The 21,951-nt window shown below is 42.2% G+C and overlaps 3 protein-coding genes across 5 annotated transcripts in view; 1 reads left to right on the forward strand and 2 right to left on the reverse strand.

Annotated features, from left to right (window-relative positions):
* The window catches only part of LOC310795708 (protein FAM222A-like), a gene marked incomplete at both ends in the record, with an annotated part of 15,055 nt that extends 6,776 nt beyond the window's left edge, over window positions 1-8,279 (forward strand). The window contains one exon of the mRNA XM_083657776.1: window positions 6,808-8,279. Within this exon, the coding sequence (XP_083513902.1) occupies window positions 6,808-8,279 (1,472 nt within the window). The remainder of the gene's footprint in view (window positions 1-6,807) is intronic.
* Window positions 8,280-11,845: 3,566 nt separating this feature from the next.
* LOC310795711 (glycolipid transfer protein-like) lies at window positions 11,846-16,058 on the reverse strand. Its single transcript, XM_083657778.1, has 5 exons — window positions 15,930-16,058; window positions 15,489-15,547; window positions 14,775-14,908; window positions 14,468-14,618; window positions 11,846-13,077 (listed from the first exon to the last, which is right to left on the reverse strand). The coding sequence occupies exons 1-5, from the start codon at window positions 16,030-16,032 to the stop codon at window positions 12,895-12,897; spliced, it is 630 nt and encodes a 209-aa protein (XP_083513904.1). The 5' UTR covers window positions 16,033-16,058; the 3' UTR covers window positions 11,846-12,894.
* A 196-nt stretch (window positions 16,059-16,254) lies between these two features.
* LOC310795706 (ARF GTPase-activating protein GIT2-like) overlaps window positions 16,255-21,951 on the reverse strand; it is a 30,193-nt gene continuing 24,496 nt past the window's right edge. For all 3 annotated transcript variants that reach the window (XM_083657773.1, XM_083657772.1, XM_083657774.1), the window contains 3 exons: window positions 21,265-21,417; window positions 19,983-20,046; window positions 16,255-18,187 (listed from right to left, as the gene is read on the reverse strand). In XM_083657773.1, coding sequence (XP_083513899.1) covers window positions 17,936-18,187; window positions 19,983-20,046; window positions 21,265-21,417 — 469 coding nt within the window. In that variant the 3' untranslated portion in view covers window positions 16,255-17,935. The remainder of the gene's footprint in view (window positions 18,188-19,982; window positions 20,047-21,264; window positions 21,418-21,951) is intronic.

Consider the following 21,951-nt stretch of genomic DNA (forward strand, 5'->3'; position numbering starts at 1 on the left):
GCTCCACACACACACCCCCTCTCTCTCCCTCTCTCTCTCAAATAGGTATGGCTTATCTGCCATCTTATGGTTAATTGGGCATAATGGTAATTGAGACTTTAAGATTGTCCCTCCAAGGACACCCCCCCCTGCGTGAAACAAGGAAATCAGGATGAGGTGTTTTCTATGAAAGCATGCCAGTTTCTCTCAGCATGGCGCTACAACAGTTACGCAGCGTGCTTCATCCCTGGAGCCCCTTCCAAATGAGAAACACTCAGTGGTAAGCTAACTAGATTCTAAATATCAGCGTAGGTGCCTAGATGCACACATCTGTGTCATTATACCCTGATTCTTGATAATAATAATAAAAAATGCACAACATTTTTGAATGCTAAAGTAACTAGCTTCAATCGCCGCTGTCCAAAAGCAAGTAGAAAAGGTTCATGGTAAAGAATTTGTAAGCACTGCAAAATGTCCTCGGCCAAGGTTGCCTTCTAAGCAAGTGATGTTCTATTCAGTGAGTGTGTGTTTTTTTGCATGTAGAGACTTATGATCCTCTGTTCTCTCTCAGGGCTGAAGTGTGAAACTCTGTGCAGTCTGCAGGTTCATGGTGATTAAAACTGTGCAGTCTGCAGGTTCAGGGTGATTAAAACTGTGCAGTCTGCAGGTTCAGGGTGTAAACTCTGTGCAGTCTGCAGGTTCAGGGTGATTAAAACTCTGTGCAGTCTGCAGGTTCAGGGTGTAAACTCTATGCAGTCTGCAGGTGCAGGGTGTAAACTCTGTGCAGTCTGCAGGTTCAGGGTGATTAAAACTCTGTGCAGTCTGCAGGTTCAGGGTGTAAACTCTGTGCAGTCTGCAGGTTCAGGGTGTAAACTCTGTGCAGTCTGCAGGTTCAGGGTGTAAACTATGCAGTCTGCAGGTGCAGGGTGTAAACTCTATGCAGTCTGCAGGTTCAGGGTGTAAAACTCTGTGCAGTCTGCAGGTTCAGGGTGATTAAAACTCTGTGCAGTCTGCAGGTTCAGGGTGTAAACTCTGTGCAGTCTGCAGGTTCAGGGTGTAAACTCTATGCAGTCTGCAGGTTCAGGGTGTAAACTCTGTGCAGTCTGCAGGTTCAGGGTGATTAAAACTCTGTGCAGTCTGCAGGTTCAGGGTGTAAACTCTGTGCAGTCTGCAGGTTCAGGGTGATTAAAACTCTGTGCAGTCTGCAGGTTCAGGGTGTAAACTCTGTGCAGTCTGCAGGTTCAGGGTGATTAAAACTCTGTGCAGTCTGCAGCTTCAGGGTGATTAAGTGCTTAAGGTCAGACTACTAATTAGTTTACCCTCTCTCATTCCTTACCAAACAACAACACATGTTGTTATTTCCTTGTTGTCATGGGAACAACCTCATTTTGTGTCCATATCTTGACTTGAAATGAAAACATTACATATTCCTATTCGAGTGTTACTATGCTATGCCTCATGTTCAGAGTCCATGGAACATATGCTTTGTTGACAATCTGAAGGAGAAAAAAAAGTTGTTTTTATGAATTCACAAAAGTTGACCTTGGTTGATATTGAAGTTTTTATTATCTGAATGATTCAATGGGCAAAACTGTCATTTTGTGTTTTTAGACCATATAAATCATAGGGAAAACTGCCTACAGTATAAGCAGTAGCCTATGCATTGACTGTAACACAAATAAAAAGTCATTCTTAATATCTGTTATGCGTATGTGGTACCAACCTTGTGAATTTGTGCACAAAATCAATTTTATGGCACAGAAGGCATTTTAATAAGACAAAATCCCAAAACACCTTGTTTGATTTCGTCCACAAAATGAAAAACAACACGGACAAAATTGAGTTTGTAAAAAATTATGTAGGCTACTGTTTTCATTTTGTGGATGAAATAAGCTTCTATTAGAATTAAAATATGTATTTATGTAGATGTATTCCATGGTGCAAAATCCATTTCGTGAAACATGTGGCAAGTCAAAAATGTATTCCGTGATATAAAGGTCAGGTTTGGTGCATCAAGGTAGCATGTTGACACAGTGTTCTGCAGCATCTATGCACCATCTACTGGCTGAAATATGCACTTAGGACAGTGTCAACAAATGGCATCCTGGTGCGCCATTTCACTATACAAGTGGCTTCTTCCAGAGCCAGGGGAGTCCCAGTGGCTCATCAGGTAGAGCGTGTACCACCAAGGCGACTCAGTCCCCCGTGCGGCCGACACGGGTTCGAATCTGCGATGGCATTTTCATATATTATGTTATATTGTGATAGCATTTTATATATTATGTTGGCATTTTTATATAATCATCTATGTAAGAGTCACAGTTTCTTAGTGAAATCTGTAGCTAAACGTAGGAAACCGACCCGTGGTCCTTCGCCACATGTTATCCCCCCTCTCTCTCCATGCCTTTCCTGTCTGCCTATGCTAAAAAAAAAAAAAAAAAAAAAAAAGTCAGACACTTTTCTTTAAACTGACATTTGCCATTGAATTTACTAGACACGTTTTACTGTGCTTTCGGGCCACTTGCAGTTATATGGTCCTTCTTCCAACTAGTTAGTTAGTTAGTTTATTTCGGTCCATTCAACAAATCATGACAATACACACATACAATGAGTTGTGGCAAGAAGGGCCGAAAAGGTGTCGGCTGAAGCCGCAGCTTATTTTGCCTCCCCTATGTAAATAAAAGAAAATTACAAAAACAAAACATGTTAACGCAGTTTCAATCATGATATTTAACTAAACTGCAGAAAGAATTTTTAGAAAGAAATTTACAAGTGATCGTGCTCATATATAATACATACATATATAGATTTATTTTAACATATATACAGTATATATATACATATACTTCAATATACCATATATACACCATGTTAGACTACTAAACTAAACTGCATTATACAAGATTATTATTTAAAAAATTTAACAATATTATTTATCAGCCTTTTCAGCAACAGAGAAGAACGCTTCAGCCCAGCAAAGTGGTGGGACGTCCCAAATCAAAACTGCACAAGGAACACTTCATTAATACATTTTTTTTCCCCATTATTTTATTTTCAGTTTTTATAGAATAATTCACAAGCAAGAAAAACAAACTCAGACACAGAAATACATACATCATTAAAATTCAACATTACAACATGGTGCTATTCCAGCCGCATAAGGTGCTTGTGCTTGTAAAAGATGTTGCGCGTGGGATCCCACGCAAGGGGTCCATGAAAGACCAGACGGGCGAACCATCCGCCACCTCTAACCTCAGTCACTAGTCATTCTTGACCTCATCAAAGTAGGCCAAGAACGGGTCCCAGATAGTTGAGAACCTTCTAAGCGAGTTGGTACTCAGGGACCTGAGTCTCTCTCTCCATCTGTATAACAGAGATCATGTGAATCAGCCACACACATCAGAAAAGAAGGTGAAGAGGAGGACTTCCATTGCTTCAGAATTAGTTTTTTGCCGACAGTTGTCCGGCGAGTTTGGTCAACATAATGCTGTGCACAGTTGGGTTTTGTGTTTCTTGGTAGCCTATTGAAGTCCTCAAAAGTAATTTGGGGCTGCAAGTGTGATAAAATTGCTATTGTGCATTTTTTGTGTATTTATCTGGTGTTGATTTCATGTGACCCAATAGCTTGTAGGCATTTTTTAAAGTGTCCCAGACCCAGTCATCATCATGCAATTGATAGTTGTATTATTGAATTGATGCGTGTATGCGTGTGCGTGTGGGGAGGGGGGATGGCAAAGACGCTTCATTGCCACATGTAGCCAGCCACAGTGGGTGGTGGTACAGCTGTGTTGCGTCTGCGCAGCCTCTGTGACAGCGGCTGTAATCTCTGGATTTACAAAGTCAGACGCCCTGCGAAGACGAATTAACAGTCAAAGGGGTTTGAAGTGTTTATGGAAACAGCAGGCCAACAAGCTCACTGCTCAGGGCTGAAACACACTGTGACACTTGACTGAACAGGACATGGCACAAATGGCACTCTTTCATTTATCATAATATTGATTTTCTTGTTGGTAATTGGCCGACGTGATCCAAAGGCAGGAAATAGACGCTCGGGTGCCAGTTTTTCGTCTTCTGTCGTATTATTTTAGATCATCTCAACGCCTTTGAGGTGTACATGGCTCTCTCTCTCTTTGTAGGCATTTCGAGAACATTGAGTTTTTGGCTAAAGGCCAGGCAGCTTTATTGCTGTCCTCCTGCCCTGCTTTTCCCTCATTAAACCTCTTCCTCCATGTGGTGGATTATGTGTCAGACCCCAGAGGAAGGCGGCTCACATCTTTAAGATGGTGTAAGACATCTGTTCCACATCCCACACGCCATTGTTGTTGTTGTTGTTGTGTTTTATAGCGGGGCACTATATTGCGATACATAAATAAGCAGTGTTTTTGCTGTGCTGTGGTGTGTCTCGGTAGAATTCGCTCATGCTACTGGCACAATGGCGCCGCCGGTTCCTTCTGCTCCGCTGGGAGATTGCTGGATGGATTGAAAACACTCCACCTTCCCTCTTTCTTTCCTCCATTTTAAACACCCAATTTATTCCCTTCATGAGATGGAATCTTGTAGATTGAATCATTTTCACAGTTGGAGGCTCACTGTAGGGCCCCAAACGAAATGAAGTCCCAAATCAATTTCAAATGGGAACAACAACGGGCGGGCGGCCTCTCTCCCCTGCATCGCCGCGATTGGTTTTTGTTATTGAAAACCAAATGAAGTGTTTTTCTTCTTTTCTTCTTCTTCTTCTTCCCTTCCTTTTATTGCAGATTACCGCCTTGTTCTCTCGGCTGCTAGCTGCGACTTTTCCTGCCGACTACAGCAGGGCCGGTTCCAGAACAAGATGACTAGGGAGGCATCGATCTAGATAGGAAGGGGTGCACATGCACGGGCCGACCCGAAAAATGTGACGTTATTTTACTAAAAATAATGCATTTTACCATCATTTCAAGTAGAATGATACCAGCCAAGCAAGAATCTTTCAAGTGTTTCAAGTGCTTTACTGAAATATTTGGACCATATAATGATAATAATACAATTATCTCAACCTTAAAAGGTTACATATAGGTGCCAAAAAGCCATAAATTCACATCAAAAAACAAAGAAAAACAACAATTATAATTCAAGTTTAAACAGTAAGTGTGCAGCTGCAGCATGGAGATTTCATTGTACCTTTGGTTAAGACCAAATAATCTCTTTAAAAGCTGTAAAGTGTTTTAGCAAAGAATATTGGAACATAAGTCTTTCAGAACATACAACACTCTACTAGGCTACATTATTTTTTATTATTATGATTTTTTTTTTTTTTTACCACTCGTTTCAACTGAGCATGCAGACAATTCAAATAAGGGTGCAATGCGTGCTTTTGTACCCCTGTAGAACCGGGCCTGGACTACAGTGTGATCACCACTTTTTTTGCTTTTGCATGTCAGGAATCCCATAAAATGTGTCATTCTGAAGGCTGCTGGTAATGTCGACCAGGTGATTTATTGTTTTTAAATGGAGCGCCTTTTCCACCTTCCCCTTTTGTCACTATGAGTTAAGCAGCCATGAAATTGCCTGAATAATAGTGTTTAAATCCAATCTTGGTTTGTCCCCTCAGCTTTTGCCCGCACACCATTCAACCAGCGCTCCTCTCTCTCTGTGTGATTGCTCTTTTCCCGTCCGCCGCCGCAGCGTTTAAGCTCTGGGCTTTTACAGTCGAGTCAATTCAGGTTCATAAAAGGATTAAGTGTAACTGAATTTCTCAGGCAGGACCCCGGACTGGGCAGCTCTGTATGATTAGGAGGAGGCTATTGAGTAAAAAGACCAAACGAGATCTATATAAGCTAGGGGGAATTTCAGCTTTTAGGCAAATTGATGGAATATTATATGCATGGGGGTCATTATGTACAATTTACAAATTATTAGCCTTCGGGAATGTTTGATTCATGGAGTGCTGTTTTTTTTTCCATACAGAAAAAAATAATTTCTTCTGACATTTAACCGCCATCAGGGTCCACCTACTGTAGTCCCTCCTATGGTGGTTTCATAAATGTCATCAAATTAATCTGATTGGAGCCACTGTGGTGAAATTAGCTCATCTCACGTCCCCCTGTTGCCTCTGTCATCCTTGATTTCCCTGGGTAAACTAATCCTGGGTTGAAATAAATCTGAATTGATTTCATCAAGCGAGGATAAAACAGATGCCTCCCTCTCTAAAATCAGACATAATACACATGTCATGTCTACCATCACTCCCTTAAATGGGCTTGGGGGGGGAGAAAGGAAAGGAGAATAGGAAATGGAGGAGACATGAGGATCATTTGGGTTTCATTTATTTATCATTGTTTTTTGGTATAGGCGTTGTGGTATAATGCTAATGTTGTTGTTTGTTGTCTATTCAGTGGCATATATCCCCATGGTGATTATAATACATGATAACTTGATTGCTAAATTTTACTTTGCTTATACGAACAATGTTGTGATATACATTAGTATGTTTCAAAACTATGCGTGATCGTATCGCCCAGGCCCAGTACATCTGTCTGTGCTACTCTCTCTCCTCCTCCCCCTCCCCTCCCTTCCCCCCTCTCTCCCTCTCCACCTCCTCCCTTTCCCTGCTCTCTCCTCCCCCCCTTCTCTCCCCCCTTCTCCCCTTCCCTCTGTCTAACATAAGATTGTTCAACCATGTTGTTATTATTGTTATTATTACTACTACTGTTATTGTTATTGCTGTGTCCGCTAGATTTAGCTAGACATATATTCTCTGCGAAGCCCTCTGAGACATGCTTGTGAATTAGGGCTATACAAATAGACTTGACTCATTCTTTGTTTCTGTCTGCTTCTTGTGTCTCTCAGGTGAGCCAGCCTCCATGACTTCTCGCTACCCGTCCCCTGCAGAGTTGGACGCTTTCGCCCAGAAGACGGCCAACAGCCCCCTGTCCATCAAGATCTTCCCGTCCAACATCCGGGTGCCGCAGCAGAAACAGCTGAACAAAACCGTCAACGGCTTGGACACCACGGGCCAACGCTATAGCCCGTATTCCCACCCGTACTCAGGAGGCCACCAGGGGGGTTTGCTGGGCATCATCAAGGCCTCTGTGGTCCTCAAAGGCGCGGTGAAGAACTCTGACGGCAAGAGGACTAAACATGCATACACCCAGACTTCAGTGGTACCCTATAATCATTCTGTCGCTAATGGCTACACGGCTAGCAGACATGGGCATACGGCCTATCATATCGGCTCGTGTAAGCCGCCTGACGTGCCCATCGAGACCCTCTGTTCTAACGCTATGATGGCCTCCGGAGATCAGAGCCTGGGCCCCCGGCCGGAGCTGGCCGGCGTTCAGAGCCTGATGAGGCAGATGAACAACAGAGTTCCCCATCACAGCCAGGTGGCGCTGCAGCAGCTGGGCGGAGAGGCCAAAGACAGCCCCTCCCTCCAGGCCGTGGCCGCCGTGGCCCGCTCCGACTCGGACTTCGTCCTGGGGGTGCCGCCCCAGAGCGGCCTGGCGTTCTCGGGGGCGGTGCTGCCGACCCAGAGCGCCGACGTAGCCAAAGCGGGCTACCTCGACGAGGGAGACTACGCCACCGTGTGGCAGCAGCACAAACAACACCACCACCATCAAGTTCAGCAGCAGCAGCAGCAGCAGCACTATCAACACGGGGCACTGAGGATGTACGGTGTGTGTAACAATGCTCAGGGGCACCACCGGGGGGCCGAGGCGGCGGGGGTCGGCCAGTCACCTGACACCTGCCTCCCTTTGGCGTGTTCCACACACCTGTCGTACAGGCCACACCCCCCCGCTGTGTGCAGCAACGGGGCCGGGCAGGAGCGGGTCAGCGCCTCCCCGCTGAACTGCCCCGGCATGCACGGGGAGTTCTCTTCTGTCGGGCAGTACTTTGCTGCTCCCTGGGACGGCGTCCTGCCCACTCCTCACAGTGACTGTTATACCTCTCAGGAGCTCGCTCCCTCTATGGGCAGGCCTAGAGACATGGCGCTTTCCCATCCCCACCCCCACCCAAACCACCGCCATCACCACCACCACCCCCACGACCCGCGTCATCAGCCCCAGCTCGTGCACCCTCTTCACCCCCAGGCCTACAGCACAGACCAAAGCCTCTGTTGCGGCCTGCCCAGTTCGAGCCTGTGCCACGCCTCGGTGCTGAGCAGCAGTCTGCAGTCTCTGGAGTGCCTGATCAGTGACATCCACCCTCCCTGCATCAAGGAGAGCATGCTGGGCCGTGGGTACCAAGCCATGATGGGGATGCCTCGGCTACTGGAGCACCATCATCAGCACACCCACCTCCAGCTCCCCGTCTACAGATGAGACATGGTGCTACCACCACGCAACAGGGCACAGAAAAGACACAAAGCTTTTATATATATATATATAAGCCTACTGTGGAAGTTTAGACGAAACGTCCGAGAAACGAGAACATGCCTTTTAGTTTGTGCATGTCTTTGTAGAAGGCTCTGTGTTAATAGCCTGAAAAAGTAAATGATAATCATGACTGAAGATACAGGTTTGTCGTACGACTTTTTCCACATTTCTTTTTTTTATATTTTGGGCGACCATCGAATAATGGCTGCTGTTCCTCGTATCGTACCAATGCTGAGCACCAAGTCAGGATTTAGCAAATGAACTTGATCATCACCTCAGAAAGGCTATAGGTGATTTGCAGGCGATCCCTCTGTAGTCCTATCGTGTGCAAACATGGAAATGCTGTTCTTACTGTCTGGGATGAAATGGGCAGAAATCCAGGCTTCACTGTCCCACATACCTAGGTTTACTGTATCAATTTACCCTTCTATACAACTGAAACATCAACTGTTTGTTTTTTTATCATCGTTTTTGTGAATATATTGTATATTTTTGACATCAAACATTTCGTGTGCTGCTTGTTATTTGAAGGGGGTAGTGTGGGGGAGGGGGGATTCCTTTATTATTAATTGAACATTTGGTTGTCTGCTGCTTCGTTGTTGATTTTGTTTTGTCTACATTTCAGTGATTCCTGAGTTAACGGGCGTAGGCGGTACCACAATTCCAAAGGCCAGCCATTGCAATAATGTCGCAAACCAGCTGGCTATTGTATGAGGTTAACATTTTAACATTTGTATGAAATGTGAATACCATGGGTTATTATTGTTTTGTCAGTTATGCTGTCATAGAAACATTTGAATAATTTAATGTCTTAATTGATTTGATGGGAGTGGTGTTCAGCACAGCATATTATTACTCGTGCATACCCAAATCAACACTGTGGCATTTAGGCCTAGGCCATGCAGAATGTGCCATTAATCGTCTTTTTGCCTTTCGAAACGAAAGTTGAAGAGTCTTTCAACTTTTTTTTTTTATATTATAAAACATATTTCACTGGAAAGTTGTGACCATTGTTTCACAACACCGGCGGTGTACTCGAGTGCCACAGTGGAGAGAGCAGGCTGTCCCAATCACTGACAAGATCTTCTTTGTAGGGCTGATGGTCTGAGACGTGTGTGACTGAGTTAGATCTTTGTGTGTCTGTCTGCACTGGTTCTGTAACACTATTTATTTATGTCAGCCTGTTCCGAAAAATGGAAAACTGTCTCCATGATTATGAAGTGCAATTATTATATATGAACATGTGAGCTCTCTACATAAAGTATGTTGTTGAAATAACTACGTTTGCAATGTATGACTCGAACCCCTTACCCATTTTGCCTCTTCTTAATTAGGGTTGTCAAGTAAATCAATTTGTCTAAACCCGGCAAATAGTTTTTGTGATTACATAATTGAGTTACTACCTATCAGCCTGGCATGCAGCCTAGGGAGAGACAGGTTTTTTTTATGATGGTGTTTATGTGTGGCTAGTTAGTTATGGAATGAAGATAATACATTTAGTATGAAGATGTTTTATTGCATGGGGATGTAAAGTGTAACCACTAGGGGAGTCTTTTATTCATAGATCTCATTTGATTTAGAGCATTTTTTTTTAACTTCATGTTTATCATAATGATTTAATTTAATATATACAATCTGAAATACCTCGAACTGGTTCATCCATAAATGTTTTTATACTTTAAAGGAACTCTCCGCTGATTTTCCACCAGACAGCCCATCGCTCTGATAAGGGGGCTCCCACATCCCATAGTGAGTCATCTCACGATTATTAGAAATAAAACTTAAGGTTATGAATGTAACCCCGGTTTTATGAATAATATAGAGCGAGATGACTCACCAGACAACCCTTCTTGCCAGGAAGGGTGTGAAGAATGCTCATCAAGAATGGCTAGTCCCCCTAGTGGCGGAGGGAGGATTTTTTTTTTATTCCTCTGACCCCAAAATATGGATATTTGGTGTAGAAATAATCAATGTGCTTCTGTCTAGGGCCCAGAGAGAATATTTTCCCATAGTGAGTCATCTCACTCATATTAGTCATAAAACCAGGGTTATATTCATAATCTTAAGTTTTACAGGCATTCATTTACAGTAGTTGGACAGTTATTGAGAGTTGATTTGAGTGAAGTTATGGACCAGTGATGTAATTTGTGCATGAATGAGATCAAACTGTTTAGTTTTAAGATATACTGATTTTGTAATGATACAAAACTGGTGGAAAATCGGCGGAGTGTTCCTTTAATATCAGTTGGAAGGGATAATTTAGTTGTCATAGTGACTTAATAATGGTAGTTAAGATGAATAGCCAAAGTTGGAGACAAAAGCCATTTAAAAATCTTTAAATTTTTGCATTTTGTGTAGCTATGAAAAATTCATGCTTTCTTCACTATAAATGCGCGAGAATATATTACTTTTAATCAAATCATTCCATTATTCAGAAATAGGCTTTCCATCACACAGCTATTGAATACTTAGCCTTAGATGGTGTGGCTGCACCCCTTATTTTCTCTGATGGATAAGATGCTATTGTGGAGCACCACAAACATCAGACACAGGCACAAACACATACTAGTCCATTACGAACAAATAACTCAAGACTGTGTCAATGTTGGAATTAGGAGCACTATTGGGAATCAAATTGACATTGTAGTGTGTGGACCTCACTGCAAATAACAAATATTTAAAAAGTTAGCATAGTGGCTAGCTGGTGAGTGGCGTGTTGTCATTGAGGCTTTGTTGTAAGCGAGTTCCTGCCTTTAAGCCTATTGTCTCCTGGCTTCGCCTGGGAGCTTTCCAGCCTATCAGGCTGTCCAGGCCGGCCCGCTATCCTGATAAAGCCGCAGGATTACAGGCATGCTCCTCCTGAGAAGATTAGCTCGAGCCGGGTTCCTCTGGGAGGAGAACAGGAGTCACTCTGGCCGACCCACCAGGACACACTGCAGATAAGAGGGGAGGACTGGGCAGAGAGAGGCCAGGGAGAGGCCGCTGGATCTCCGGGGGATTATAGAAGACATGAAGGAGAAGAGAGGATTTCTCTCCAGTTGCTGTGGGTGTTTGATAACATGACATTATTCTTCAAAATCAACTGTTCTGCAATATTTTCACCAGCATAAGTCTCTAAAACATCTTCGCTAAACACCCAAAAAGTGAAACTGCGATCTAGCAGCACTAAAATAACTTTTCAAAATGCACAAACCTACTCTTCCAAAATTATTTAAAACACAAGTCAAATTAAATTATGAAATACCTTTATAGGCAGGATCTGGACCTATATACTGTATTGTAGAGACGTTGAAATATGTCTGATAAGACTACATATCACATCGAAAAGTAATTGTCATATATTTCATACAAAAATTGCACTACTAATACTAATTTGTCTAAAAAGGTCTTCTATAAACCAAGCTTGTCCCAAGAGCCTATTAGTTATTTACAAAGGAACATTACAAAAAACAAGTAAATGTCGCCACCTAGAGTAAAATGTGTTAACTGAACAAGTTTGTTTATTGCTTAGAGACTCTTGTTCAATTAGAAATGTCAGTTTAAACACACATTTTTAATGTCAAAAAGTTTGAGGTTTATCATCTTGTGAACAAAAATATAATAATTTGATCATTGCATTGCTTCAACAACAAACAAAACAAACTAAGTACACATACAAGGGATAAAAAGTCAAGTCTGTATCTCATTAATAAATGGATAATAATTGGGATGGACAGGACATGCTCTCTGCTCCAATGAGAAATGTTTTTTGTTATGTGCAACAGAACTCACATCAAATATGAAATAAATAGCTCCAGAGTAGGTTTACAGAATGATAGAAACCCCTCAAGCCCTCCCGAGCAAGAGTTGATCTGCAGACATTTGCTTTGCATCATAGCCGAATGTACACATTCCACTGATATAGGCTAACATACTTTTACATGTAGAGTGATAATGCAAAGATAGTAAAAACACAGATTCAAATAAAACGTTGATTTGCTCAATCAAAGACACAACGAATGCCACATCATGGTGTAGCAATTAAAACAAGGCACTAATTGGTTTCCAGTCATTAACGAGCAACTGAGATGTTGCCATTTTTAAATACTGGGCTATAATTGCTCCCAGGTTTACAGTGGAGATAGACTGATGGGAGAAGTGGAGGCACCACGCCTTCCTCTTCTTAACACATAGAACACTGTTTAGTCTGAAGGCCACCTGCCAGTGTTACGTGGAGCAGCAACCCCAACAAAAAGAGAATCCCGCACAAGGTCAGTGGCTACACACACCATCCCTGTGAGAATCCTTCACTTAACTTTCATACCTTGTCATTGAACAAGCTCAAAAACCTTCTGCTATAATGCCTTTAAAATCAACATCGGTTCACTTTTAAAGAACAATATTAATATTTAGAGAAGGGGGGGGACACAATTCAATTAATAAATAGGCCTAGCACACTGAAATGAATTAAAAATACAAGTTCATAACACGTACACCTGAGAGTGATGACAAACAGGAGGCTCGCGGGCTCATCGTACAGGAGGATGCTGCTCCAGTCCAGGTGTGTCTCCTCCTCCTGACATCAAACCGTGTAGTCCAGCTCTGCGTTTAGAGTCGTGTACATCTCGTAGATGGCGTCTACAGTGGTGGTGTAATTGACCAGGAACTGACGCACGTTTGCCAAACAGTCCTCCTCTGTGACCTCCTCTCCCTTGGACAGAGCCTTGACGAAGTCTGATTTGTAGGGTGCAGCGAGTAGCGCCGTCTGCAAGGCAGCAAGCACACTTTCCATCATCATCATCGGGTTCATGTTTCCCAACCAGGGGTACGTGTGCGTGTGTGTGTACCCCTAGGGGTATGTGTGTGTGTGTACCCCTAGTGGTACTGGAGCAGCTTGCAGGGTGTGTGTGGACAGTTTGGGGATTACAATTTATTTCCAAAATGATTTTAAAAAATCCATGTAATTTCATAAGCCCTCTGGCAGGTGTCAACACTGTTACACTACTCTGTGAAGAGGTCACCGTTCGTTCACACACCTGTCAAAACTGCGTGAAAACCAACTAGCAAACATATATAAATGGCTTCAATTGTAAGCTGTCAGAATTGTTCATTCATTTAACAATCAGTTCTGTTAGATACTAAGAGTTTCATATGAGTTTAATAGAACACATTTACGAGGATTATCAACATGTGAGTTGAGGGGGTACTATTGGCATGGCAAAACACCTCAAGGGGGTAGCCTACATAAGAGAAAAGGTTACAGTACTGGAAGGTTACAGTAGTGTAATACCAGCAGCAAACACCACAGTGTCATGTAAAAGTACAAGTAAAACATACTGTAATTAAATACTTTATTAAAATAAATGGACTAGATCAGTGGTTCTCAACGTGGCGTCCGGGGACCACCAGGGGTCCTTGAGGGGTTTCCAAGGGGTCCCCAGCAAATTGATGAATTGTTAAAAGTTATTATCGCGCGCTCGATCCCTAGGCTCGCCCGCTGTGCGGGCTCTTGCATACACAGCTCGGCTGCTGCGTGGCCTCACCTGCTCTATTGGCGCACAATTGCTCAACTTTGCATCACTGATGACATCACAATTGCCCAAGTGACCATCACTGACGACATCATCGAGTGCTCGAGTGACATCACTGACGATGTCATAGACACGATGACATCACAATTGCTCGAGTGACATCACTGATGATGTCATAGACATTTGTGACATCATCAGTGACATCATTATTGACCAAAATCATCACAAATCTCACAATGTGACGAAAACCGTGGGGCAAAAATCGCAGACAGAGAAACAGACAGACAGAACCCACTTACTGAATTTTATATACATATAATAATAATAATAATAATAATAAAGATATTTCATTTACCAGATGTTAGCACAATTAGTGAATGTAGAAGAATGACAGTTGTTTTTATTGTAGTTTGACTGTTATCTCTCTCTACTCGTCATGGAATTCTGGGCGAAATCACATGTAACAATAAAAACATTCTCAGATTTGTTTTCAAGAGATAACATCTCGTCAAATGGGGCTCTGTGGCCCTAATGTGGGCTCCAATTGATATGAAAAAGGTTGAGAATCACTGGACTAGATGATCAGAAAACAGAACATTCACAGCGTACGTGTTCCATCCTCACCTTGAAAATCTTTTGAACAATCCAGCCGTGATATTGCTTCAGCGCCTCTTCGTACGCCTTGGTGATATTGACACGGATGAGGTTGGGGTTGTTCTCATCTTTCTCCCCATCGGCCAAACTCTGCAGCAGGATCTGTATGAAACGGAGACCCCTGCAGGAGAAACACAGGGAAACAGGCTATAAGAGTCTATGGCTATTTTCAGTTCAACAAACAGTTACCATGTCATGTGTGTGTGTGTGTGTACTCAGGGTGGGATAGTAGGCTGGACGCTCCCTCCCTACAACAGGTGAAAGTTCAACAACAAACCTCTTCAGCCACATAAGAGCTAAGGTGGCTCCCACTTTGGGCCATTCTGCTCCGTGCGCCTCCCTCTCTGCCTCCAGGATGTCTTGCAGGGTGGCATACTTGGCAGGGTCCTTGAGATAAACGCCTTGGATTTTCTGAAAATATATGTTAAAGTTGAGTTTGCGTGTTAAGTTGAGTGTTAAAGGAACACTCTGCCCATTTTCAACCAGCTTTGTATCATTAGAACATCAGTAGTATATCAGAAAACTGTAAACTGTTTTGATGTCTGTCATTTAATTTGACAGTTATTGAGTGTTAAAGTGTGGACCAGTGACATCACTGGTCCACACGAACTCAAATGAATAACTCATTAACTCAAATCAACTCTCAATAACTGTCAAACTAGATGAATGATGAATAGTTTGACAGTTATTGAGAGTTGATTTGAGTTAATGAGTTATTAATTTGAGTTAGTGTGGACCAGTGATGTCACTGGTCCACACTTTAACACTCGATAACTGTCAAATTAAATGACAGACTTCAAAACCGTTTACAGTTTTCTGATATACTACTGATGTTCTAATGATACAAAGCTGGTTGAAAATGAGTGTTCCTTTAAGTTTCAACTCACTGCAAATTTGTGAAAACACACCAGTCAACCTTTAAGAGATAGATATAGCGATAGATAGATAGATAGATATAGCAATAGATAGATAGAAAATGTATGTGTCTTACCACTATATTGCCGTTTATGTCTGATTTGATGAGCGTAAAAACTTTTGACCCTAAGCAGTCTGAAAGAGACAACGAGACATTTGAGAACAATGTCATAAAATATGAATGACTTCACACACAGTGCCAACAACACAGCCCAGAGGGACACACAGTCTTCTTGGTGGATGAATAGAAAGCAGTCTTTACAATGGGGGCAGAATGCAGTGAATGCATCGCGTCGGGCTAAAAGTCACAATGAGCTCTGTTCTGTATACAAAGAGTTTACATTCCCACAAAGGAGTCGTTATATGGAGGAGGCGACAAACAATTAACCAACAAACCTACACACTACTACGTACGCCTGACTGACACGATACATATACATTTGAATCAACAGGTCATTGGGCAAAACAACGCTTCGTGTAGGTGTTGCGTGTCCAGGTGTGACGTTAACGTACTTACCGAAAAAAGAGGGAATATGAGACACGGCTTCCAGGAATAACTTTGTGTCCACTATGTGGTCGGCGGGCAGCGCTGGGAATTGGTTCTCCAGTAAAAGAGCCATCGTCCGTCCGGCCGTGTCACCGCCGTTAGAACCAGAGTGAAGAACCCGGAACTCTCGCCTCATGTCAGGTGGGTGGCGCCTAGAGCAGCCAGCCCCTATCACTTTCTCGTGATGGGTGTGTTGATGATAACACACAGCTACTGTACGCTGTGTGTGTGTGTGTGTGTGTGTGTGTGTGGAACAAAGACGCACAAGCAACGAGGCTGGGCTATTATGCGTTATAATACTTTATTACTTGAAGGCATAGGACTGGTCCCACTGAGCATTATGCATATATATACATATCTATATCTATATCTATATATAGATATAGATATACATACATATATATGTATATATATATACACATACATATATACATATTTATTATATATATATACACATACATATATATATGTACAGTATATATATACATACATATGTATATATATAGATATACATATATATATATACACATACATATATATACATATACACACACATATATATATATATTTATAATGTCAATGGTTTCAACCACAAAGGCAGTAGTAATACAGGGAAATGTGAGGTTTGTATCTGGCTCATGACTGACACATTTACAGGGTTCCCACACCTTCTTGAAGGACTTTCCAGGCCCATTCCCCCAAAGGTCCCTTCAATGACCCAATACGGCCGCAGTTTGAGACATGGATCGAGGTGAATACTTTTAAGTTGAGTTTTGATGAGAAGTAGCAGGCCTTCCAAAAGCTCACAGACAACAATTAAAAAAAGAGGCTTGAATGTGGCATTTTTTTGGGTCCATTTTCAAAAACTTTCATGGCTTCTCAAATTGACAAACTTTCAAGGATTTGAAGGGCCAGTGGGAACCCTGCACCCCCCCACCCGCCCCAAGTTATCATTGCTTGAACAATCCTAGTGTACATGTCACCACTTGTTGCAGCACAGGATACAGGAGTTATAGCACCACACCAAATAAACAGAGATCACAAGTAGCCTATTCTACAACCAACTGCCACTTGACCTTTTAACCTCAAAAACAAAAAACTAGGCTGTTTAAGCATCATGTTAAACACATCTTATGAAAATAAATGTTGACATTTTTCTTAGAGATATGACATAGTTTATAAATAGAATACCATTTGGATTATTTGGATAAAGACTTACATGGATACATTTTTATACATTTGCATACTATCAAAACATATTAATGGTGGTTTTAAGAATGGCCATTTAGGCAAACACTGACAAAAACAAAACAAAAAAACAGTTCACATCCAAAGTATGGCTTCAACATTTTAACTGTAAAAACTACCTGTAGCCTACGTGGCAAGTCATTTGAACAGCAGTGGTTTTTGGTCATACATCGCCAAAACCTGCACTGTACATGGTTGTCCACCCCAGCGATGCATTGTGTTTACTGTACTGAATCTGTTTTTACATCAGAATCTGCTGACTAAACAAACCATTGGACTCTATATAGGCACCATCATAAGAATGGTTTGGTCTTGAAATGACTGATGGAAAATAAGCGAATACACCGTTGTATACTAAAGCACTAGAGAAAAGTAAAATATAAGAGGTTCATACACCCATAGTCATTACCGTTTATGTACAACATTGCACTTTGGAAATTTTTATAAAGTCAACTATTTGAATAGTAACAGATTGTCTCCTTCACATTGAAAGACAAATCATTCTCTATAACCATGATATAAAACAAACTGAAAAATAAATAAAGCTTTGATGGTTTGATTGACCCATAATTTTGCATGATATACTGTGTTTTCTGTACCCCCCCCCCCCAAAGAAATGTAGCATGGATGCTGGTTTTCACTGAATAAAACGGGCAAACAACCAATGGTAACACTGATCAAGTTAAAAGTAGCAACATCACAATCACACATTGTACTTTGGGTTTGACTTAGTTGTTGTTTTCTTTGGTTGTCACGGTGACAAGTTGCTTGGCGGCTTTGGCGATGTCGTAGGCGCACTGGATGACCTGCTGCGTGACCAGCTGCATGTCGGCGGGGCAGGGGCTGTGGGGCGTGGCCTTCTGGCTGTGGGGCGTGGCCTTCTGGCTGTGGGGCGTGGCCTTCTGGCACTCCACATGCAGCCGGCTGGCACTCGAAGTGAGCAGGAGCAGAGCGGCGCGCACGGTCTCCGAGCACGGCCTCTGCAACGGGAGGGAGGAGCCAGAGGAGCCAGAGGAGGGAGGAGGAGCCAGAGGAGGGAGAGATTGACATGAATGAAAAAGTCCACAAATAAAACCATGGGCACTGTATGTGTGTGTGTGTGTGTGTGTGTGAGAGAGAGAGGGGGGGCTTTGTCAATCAAAACAGCCTAGATGCTTAAACGGCTTTGTCGGATCACGGCCATTTTCAAACTCTACCTTCATCCTGATGTCAACTACACACCTGTAAGGTTTCGTGACTCCATCTTGTGCGGTTTTGACGCCATCATGCTAAGAAAATCTGTCCACACCTGTGTGGCAAAGTACTCAAAACGGTATCTGTGCTAGTTGCAAACGTCCATAGACCCTTTTCACAGCAACCGTTTTGAGGTGGTAAAGCAGTAGCCTGGGTGAACCCAGCCTCCACGTGACCTGCTCTCAGACCTGTTCTCAGTCACTACACCTAGTGACTGGGAACAATGAGAGCAGATCACGTGGGGGCTGGGTTTACCTAGGCTAGTAAAGCAGGTGTAACCAATACGATTAATGACGGTTCCAGTCCATTTAGGTGTTCCAGTGCCAGGGCCCTCAATGTTATCGGACGGTTACGCCTGCTTTACTTGCAGCTTTAGTTGAATTGGCTCCCAGTTGAAAACAGCGTCCAACAGCTGAAACTTGTCATGGTTTATAAAATATTACATGACCGTTGCCCCAACTATTTCAACAAGTACTTCCAATATGTCCGGGACATCCATAGCCGGAACACAAGAGCCAGTGTAGCAGATCTGAAATTGCCTAATTTGAAGAGCAAAGTAGGAAGAAGCACGTTCCTCTATTCTGGGGGGGAAGAGTGGAACAAAATCCTCATGAAATCAGGCTGGCAACTTCCCTGAATGGTTTTAAAAACCTTTTGAAAAGATTCTTGATGAGTAAACTAGGATAAAATGCGAGTAGAGTCCCCCGTCGTTTTATGGTATGTTTGTTTTAATTTCTAGTTCCTTTTATTGTTTTATTGTTTTTATCGTTGTTTTATGGTATGTTTGTTTTAATCTCAAGTTCCGTTTATCCTTTGTCTGATTTGTATTGTTTTATCTGATGCTCTTATATTACTGTATGTCATGTTCTTAAGATCAGGGACCATGATGGAAATAAGTGTATAACACTTTTCATGTTATCCCTTGGATGTTTGTCTGCATTATCCATAATAAAATTAATTAATTAATTCATTCATTTATCACCTCCAGAGCAATTTAGAGAGAGAGAGTGGCGTCAGCGGAGGACCAAAATGCGTGACTCATTAGCCAATGAACAGCCAGGAAGGGGTCTCGTGCTGTTTTTGCATCCTAAAATAAAGCTGATAATGTGCAATTTGATAAAAATAAAAATAAATAAAAACGTTCAAAGTACAACGCAAACTGTCCATTTTGCTGCAACTCGACAGTGCTGCTTAATCCAGGACCTTACTTCCTGGAACTGTTGAGAGTAAAAAAAATGTCCTTTGCGGTGAATGGAGATGTCGCGACTCTTCTATATACACGGCTCTGATCACCTCAAAACGGCTGCTGTGAAAAGGGCCTATAGCGCCTGATAGGTGTCTCTCAGGATCACATTTTGCCATGACGACACACACACAGAGAGCCTCACAAGGTGAAGACAATACCAGCCCTGCAGTTGCGGCTGGAAAAACGAGTAATCCGATAAATGGAGTCATTCTAGATCGCCCCCTTGGCTGTTGACCAAATAAACAACAATCCCCTTAAGTACACGAGGGAGGGGCTGTTGTTGGGAGTCAACTTACCTTGGGAAAGAGGGTGGCCATCTCCCTCACAGCGATGTGGATCCTCTCTGAGCATGGCAGAAAGCTGTGGGAGGGGCAACAACACTACAATTACACACCACAACAACAACAACTTCTCTACCCAAGATTTGAGAGAAATATCAATGTTAAGACAGTTAGCTGCCACAAATATATACATTTGTCTTCAACCTCAAAAGGAGCAACCCAAGAGTGCAATATTCCTTGTATTGTTAGTCTATAAATTCTACTTTATGCTTATATTGAATATCTTACTCATATGAATAACAAATTCTGTTTCACTCAATAACAGACTTTTATTTTTTTAATTATCAGACAATTCATATCAAAAGGAGCAACCCAAGAGTACAATATTCCTTGTATTGTTAGTCTATAAATACTACTTTATGCTTATATTGAATATCTTACTCATATGAATAACAAATTCTGTTTCACTCAATAACATACTTTTATTTTTTTAACCAGACAATACGATAGGCCTAACACCTTATTTTCATGGAGTAACACTCTTAAATCCTGCAGTATAGAAACCTGATACAAAGCTAACTGCTAGCATTGTTGCTATATCAATAACTTCAGCATTTGCAAGTGATGCCATCTTACTGGTACTGCTATCATCAAGTAGGATATTTAATTTGCAATGTTTTACACAATGCACATCTACTGTAATTAAATAACTACGCATAATTATACTCTGAGGTAACCAGCTTAGGGTGAAATGTGGCACACACGTGCAAAAAGCTGAGCAAACGCCACAATGGGGTTCATGAAAAGGCGGCAGAGCTATCGAGGCTTCAAACATCAGGGGGGTTATGACTGACATGTTATTCCTGCCTGGAAGAAAAGGCAAAAATAAATAAATGTAAAATATTCTTCAGCCTACATGCTAAAAACATACATGCTAAAAACATACATGCTAAAAACATACATGCTAAAAACATACATGCTAAAAAAAAAGTAATAAAAGACTAAACAGGGAAAAGTCAAAGGCTGAACTTATTCTCTGTGTATTTGGCCGGTCATAGAGGAATGTGTGATCATGTAGACTGTGTTCTCACGTCATGGAAGAAGGCCAGAGAGGAAGCCGTGAGCAGAGCTACGAGAGTGATACGAGTGAGGAAATCAGAAAGATGAGGGTGAGAGAGAGAGAGAGGAAGGGGGCGCACGGAGTAGGAACACAGAAAGAGTGAATGCAGACAGATGGATGGGGAAAAAGGTAGGATGCAAATCACGCAAAATGAGGTAAGGTTCAATAATAAAAGACCTTTGGTGTTTGTTTTCCTGGGCAGCTCTCAGAAGCTCCTGGATGTTCTTGGTGATCTGCTCCGTCTTACAGATGACGTCCTCGGTGCACGGCAGGGTCGCGTCTGCCTCTTCCGCCTCGGCCGCATCCGCTGTTTCAGAGGCTGAACTCAGGCTGCACAAAATAGTGACAAAATCAGGTCATGCTGCTTTTGTTTTTTTGTGTAAAATATTGAAATATGAACTGCGATGCAATGTGAGAGGTCGAGAACAATAGAGACACTGCATGAAATAGGCCATGCCCATCACGGGGAAAAAGCTCCGTTCATTTCCACACACCAGCGTCATTTTCCTTGAATTAAACATAGCTAAAAGCTGTTGTGTGGTGGGCTGCGCAGACAACAAATGTAAAAAATCGCCAGTTAAAGTTTTTTTTGTACTCCTGAGCAAAACAAGGAAGCCATTGAGAATTGGCGAGAAGAAAAATGTGGATCTAGCTGTCAAGGAAGTAAGTTGGAGTGTTCATCTTCCGTATATACGATCTTTATATATCTTTATATATTCTTGTCTGTTTTCTAACTTGTAAAAAAACATCTCATTTCATCTTATGATGCAACGATGTTTTTTCTTTAATAAACTTGAAACTTGAAACTTTTTGTGCAACACGCAACCATGCACGTGACATAGGAGAACGCCAGGACTGGAGGGG

Source organism: Poromitra crassiceps, assembly GCF_964638095.1.
Source record: "Poromitra crassiceps genome assembly, chromosome: 21".
Classification (NCBI taxonomy): domain Eukaryota; kingdom Metazoa; phylum Chordata; class Actinopteri; order Beryciformes; family Melamphaidae; genus Poromitra; species Poromitra crassiceps.

Excerpts from the sequence above, each read along its gene's own strand:
- LOC310795711 (XM_083657778.1), bottom strand. The coding sequence starts at position 16,032 with ATGGCTCTTTTACTGGAGAACCAATTCCCAGCGCTGCCCGCCGACCAC. Across the intron at positions 14,619-14,774 it reads GCTCTTATGTGGCTGAAGAG|GGGTCTCCGTTTCATACAGA; the intron begins GTTTGTTGTTGA and ends TTTCTCCTGCAG. Across the intron at positions 13,078-14,467 it reads TTGTTCAAAAGATTTTCAAG|ACGGCGCTACTCGCTGCACC; the intron begins GTGAGGATGGAA and ends GCTGCCTTGCAG.